This window comes from Phyllobates terribilis, unplaced genomic scaffold (assembly GCF_046119375.1).
Source record: "Phyllobates terribilis strain yellow unplaced genomic scaffold, ASM4611937v1 Scaffold_12__6_contigs__length_324123572, whole genome shotgun sequence".
Classification (NCBI taxonomy): Eukaryota; Metazoa; Chordata; class Amphibia; order Anura; family Dendrobatidae; genus Phyllobates; species Phyllobates terribilis.
The window spans coordinates 247,178,031-247,183,378 of record NW_027362772.1 but is presented as its reverse complement, the minus strand read 5'-3'; the positions used below and the strand labels follow the sequence as shown (position 1 = coordinate 247,183,378).

At 53.0% G+C, this 5,348-nt stretch overlaps 1 protein-coding gene across 2 annotated transcripts in view; it reads right to left on the bottom strand.

The window, feature by feature from the left end:
- LOC141171554 (EF-hand domain-containing protein D2-like) overlaps nucleotides 1-3,808 on the bottom strand; it is an 18,048-nt gene extending 14,240 nt beyond the window's left edge. The window contains exon 1 of one of the 2 annotated variants that reach the window (XM_073655236.1): nucleotides 3,546-3,808. In XM_073655236.1, coding sequence (XP_073511337.1) covers nucleotides 3,546-3,709 — 164 coding nt within the window. In that variant the 5' untranslated portion in view covers nucleotides 3,710-3,808. Of the gene's footprint in view, nucleotides 1-2,437; nucleotides 2,538-3,545 lie in introns of those variants that run through there. The other variant, XM_073655237.1, reaches the window with a different exon arrangement.
- Between the last annotated feature and the right edge of the window lie 1,540 nt (nucleotides 3,809-5,348).

The following is a 5,348-nucleotide window of genomic DNA, read 5'->3' as shown; positions in this document are numbered from 1 at the left end:
GGATAGAGGGGAGGAAGGATGGATAGAGGGGAGGGAAGGATGGATAGAGAGGAGGGAAGGATGGATAGAGGGGAGGAAGGATGGATAGAGGGGAGGAAAGATGGATAGAGGGGAGGAAGGATGGATAGAGGGGAGAAGGATGGATAGAGGGAGGAAGGATGGATAGAGGGGAGGAAGGATGGATAGAGGGGAGGAAGGGAGGGAGGAAGGATGGATAGAGGGGAGGAAGGATGGATAGAGGGGAGGAAGGATGGATAGAGGGGAGGAAGGATGGATAGAGGGGAGGAAGGATGGATAGAGGGGAGGAGGATGGATAGAGGGGAGGAAGGATGGATAGAGGGAGGAAGGATGGATAGAGGGGAGGAAGGCATGGAAGAGGGGAGGAAGGATGGATAGAGGGAGGATGAATGGATAGAGGGGGGATGAATGGATAGAGGGAGGATGAATGGATAGAGGGGAGGATGGATGGAGAGGGAGATGGATGGAGAGGGATGGATGGAGGGGAGGATGGATGGAGGGAGGATGGATGGAGGGATGGATGGATGGAGGGGAGGATGGATGGAGGGGTATGGATGGATGGATGGGAGGATGGATGGATGGATGGGAGGATGGATGGAGGGATGGATAGATAGATAGAGGGGAGGATGGATGGAGGGATGGATGGATGGAGGGGAGGATGGATGGATGGATGGAGGGCAGGATGGATGGAGGGATGGATGGATAGAGGGGAGGATGGATGGAGGGGAGGATGGATGGAGGGGAGGATGGATGGAGGGGAGGATGGATGGAGGGGAGGAAGGATGGATGGATGTTTAGAGGGGAGGAAGGATGGATGGATGGTTAGAGGGGAGGAAGGATGGATGGATGGATGGTTAGAGGGGAGGAAGGATGGATGGATGGTTAGAGGGGAGGAAGGATGGATGGATGGTTAGAGGGGAGGAAGGATGGATGGATGGTTAGAGGGGAGGAAGGATGGATGGATGGTTAGAGAGGAGGAAGGATGGATGGATGGTTAGAGGGGAGGAAGGATGGATGGATGGTTAGAGGGGAGGAAGGATGGATGGATGGTAGAGGGGAGGAAGGATGGATGGTAGAGGGAGGAAGGATGGATGGTTAGAGGGAGGAAGGATGGATAGAGGGGAGGATGGATGGATAGAGGGGAGGATGGATGGATGGATAGAGGGGAGGATGGATGGATAGAGGGGAGGATGGATGGATAGAGGGGAGGATGGATGGATAGAGGGGAGGATGGATGGATAGAGGGGAGGATGGATGGATAGAGGGGAGGATGGATGGATAGAGGGGAGGATGGATGGATAGAGGGGAGGATGGATGGATAGAGGGGAGGATGGATGGATAGAGGGGAGGATGGATGGATGGATAAATATAGAGGGATGGATGGATGGATAGATATAGAGGGATGGATGGATGGATTAGAGGGATGGATGGATAGATAGATATAGAGGGATGGATGGATAGATAGATATAGAGGGATGGATGGATAGATAGATATAGAGGGATGGATAGATAGATAGATAGATATAGAGGGATGGATAGATAGATAGATATAGAGGGATGGATGGATAGATAGATAGATATAGAGGGATGGATGGATAGATAGATAGATATAGAGGGATGGATGGATAGATAGATATAGAGGGATGGATGGATGGATAGATAGATATAGAGGGATGGATGGATGGATAGATATAGAGGGATAGATAGATAGATAGATATAGAGGGATGGATGGATAGATAGATAGATATAGAGGGATGGATGGATGGATTAGAGGGATGGATGGATAGATAGATATAGAGGGATGGATGGATAGATAGATATAGAGGGATGGATGGATGGATAGATAGATATAGAGGGATGGATAGATAGATAGATATAGAGGGATGTATGGATAGATAGATAGATATAGAGGGATGGATGGATAGATAGATATAGAGGGATGGATGGATAGAGGGAACGATAGAGAGATGAATGGATAGACAGATGACTGTACGGTTACCCAAAAGAATAGCCAAATCTCATCAGACCTATATCCACAAATGTGGACCACCAATTAAATCATATCAAAAGGGGGAAGGGGGAAAGACAAAGAATGTGGAAATATAATCATTAAAATTCATGTCCTTTATTAGATTCTTTAAAAATTTGGGAAGAGTAAAATTACTCTTGCATCCACAGATGCATATAAGGGTAACCATCCTGTTATGGACGGTAAGCACTAGTAAATCTGGTTGAATGGTATGTTAGATAAATTTGGAATGCTATAGCCCGGTCCCTTAAATGACGGGAGTTGGACTTTGAAGCCCTTGTAGATGCAGGTTGCGGCCCCCTGCCGCACACCTGCACCGTCCCCACTCCCTCCTGTATAAGCCGCCCCCAGTATACAGTGGTGCCGTGCGGCAGCCTCAGCCTCGCTACCTGTTGCTGCCTGTGTCTGCCCGGCTGCCAGCAGCCTGATACAACCAGTGTGGCGGCTCCGGCTGCTTCCCAGCAGTTGCTGGAGGGTGAAGAGCTGCATGGTAATGACAGATGACACTTCCTGGGGACGCACTATAAAAGGGACAACTACCCCCCTCTTCCCCTCTATAAGCCACATTATGGGTAACCGTTTCTCTGCTGGAATGCTTTAACCCTTCCTCTTCTGCATTGTGACAAGTGCCCCCTGCACATCTCCTACTGAATGAGCAGCCCTTCCCTCCCCACAGCGGCCCCCTCCCCGTGGCTGCCGAGGCTATAATGCCATTAACCCATTAGCTGAGAGGAGTAAAGCCAAACCGGCTGGCGAGGAGTAATATCCTATTAGGGTGGACATGGCGTCCTGGTCACAGGAGCTTTCTGTCCTTTATACACAGCAATGCAAGTATTAGTAGGTCTGCAACCTGTGGATCTCCGAGGGCATGCTGGGAGTTGTAGTCTTGTAACTGCAGGGAAAATCCTACTAATATGCAATTGTTCCAATCATAGAAATATAAAGATGGCTGCCAGATCGGGGGAGGAGGTGGGGGGGCACTTATGGTCAGACACGTCACTGAGCAGCCTGGGAGAAAATGTCACCCTGTTACCAGTAGCAACCAATCAGGAGATCTACTTCATTTTTCCAGCCCCATTCAGAAGGTGAGAGCTGCTCCCTGATTGGCTGCTGGGGACTTTTCCAACACTGATTGTACAGGCTGATGTAGCAGAGCCGAGAGCGGCAGTGAGCGCTGCAACTCCTGATGTGCAGTTTGGAATTTTGCACTACAGGCTATTTTGCACAGGACTGCGTGTTATTTAGCATGAATTATTATTTCACATGGGACTACAAGTTTTTTTTTGCACAGGACTGCGTGTTATTTAGCATGAATTATTATTTTACATGGGACTACAAGTTATTTTTTGCATAGGACTGCGTGCTGGGCAAGTAGCGATCAGGATGCAGATAGAAGTGCTGCAGCCGCAGGTTCCGCTCTGCTACATGCTCAGCACAGGTGATGCGGTGCAGTGTGACAGGTGTAGCGGGGGCACAGCCGGCATCCCGGGCACTCACCGCCGGAACATCCCCTCCATGTCCTTGATCTGCTTTCTGCTGAACTCCTTGAATTCGGTGTAGGGGTTGAAGACCCTCATGTGCGGCGGCTCCCGCTCCGCCTCCGCCGGGTCCTCCATCCGCAGGCGCCGGTTCAGCCTGGAGGCCAGCTCGTCCGCAGCCATCCTGTCCCGTCCCGGCCGCTGCCGCCACCGCTGCCCTCACATGAGAAGATGCAGCCGGCACGGGTCATGTGACCGCTCCCCACTGTAACGCGGCCACCGATTGGGCGAGAAGGAAAGGGGGCGGGGACTGGTCCAGATAGATGAGGAGGATGCGGGAGAGGAGTGTGTGCACCGCTCCAGATAATGACCACCGCGCCACCTCCACACACGGCGCCAGATAATGACCACCGCGCCACCTCCACACACGGCACCAGATAATGACCACCGCGCCACCTCCACACACGGCCCCCGATAATGACCACCGCGCCACCTCCACACACGGCCCCCGATAATGACCACCGCGCCACCTCCACACACGGCCCCCGATAATGACCACCGCGCCACCTCCACACACGGCCCCCGATAATGACCACCGCGCCACCTCCACACACGGCCCCCGATAATGACCACCGCGCCACCTCCACACACGGCCCCCGATAATGACCACCGCGCCACCTCCACACACGGCCCCCGATAATGACCACCGCGCCACCTCCACACACGGCCCCCGATAATGACCACCGCGCCACCTCCACACACGGCCCCCGATAATGACCACCGCGCCACCTCCACACACGGCCCCCGATAATGACCACCGCGCCACCTCCACACACGGCCCCCGATAATGACCACCGCGCCACCTCCACACACGGCCCCCGATAATGACCACCGCGCCACCTCCACACACGGCCCCCGATAATGACCACCGCGCCACCTCCACACACGGCCCCCGATAATGACCACCGCGCCACCTCCACACACGGCCCCCGATAATGACCACCGCGCCACCTCCACACACGGCCCCCGATAATGACCACCGCGCCACCTCCACACACGGCCCCCGATAATGACCACCGCGCCACCTCCACACACGGCCCCCGATAATGACCACCGCGCCACCTCCACACAACGCCCCAGATAATGACCACCGCGCCACCTCCACACAACGCCCCAGATAATGACCACTGCGCCACCTCCACACTGCGCAAATAATCACTATGCCACCTTCACACACTGCGCCAGATAATATCCATTGCGCCACCTCCTCACTGCACAAATAACCACTACGCCACCTCCACACACTGCCCCAGATAATAACCACTGCGCCACCTCCACACACTGCCCCAAATAACCACTGCGCCACCTCCACAAACCGCCTAATAACCACTGCGCCACCTCCACACTGCGCCAGATACCAACTGCGCCACCTCTACACACTGCGCCACATGATGACCACTGCGCCAGATAATAAGTACTGAGCCACCTTTACACACACTGCTCCAGATAAACACTGAGTCACCTGTTCAACACAGTGCTGCTGATATAGAAGTGCCCCTCACTATACATTGTGCCTCCTAATACATCAATTTAACTATATAACACCGCACCTCATTACTGTACAACTATAATCCTGCCCCTCACTATTACACCAATACAATCCTATAATACTGCCCCCTCACTATTACACCAATACAATCCTATAATACTGCCCCCTCACTATTACACCAATACAATCCTATAATACTGCCCCCTCACTATTACACCAATGCAATCCTGTAATACTGCCCCCTCACTATAACACCAATGCAATCCTGTAATA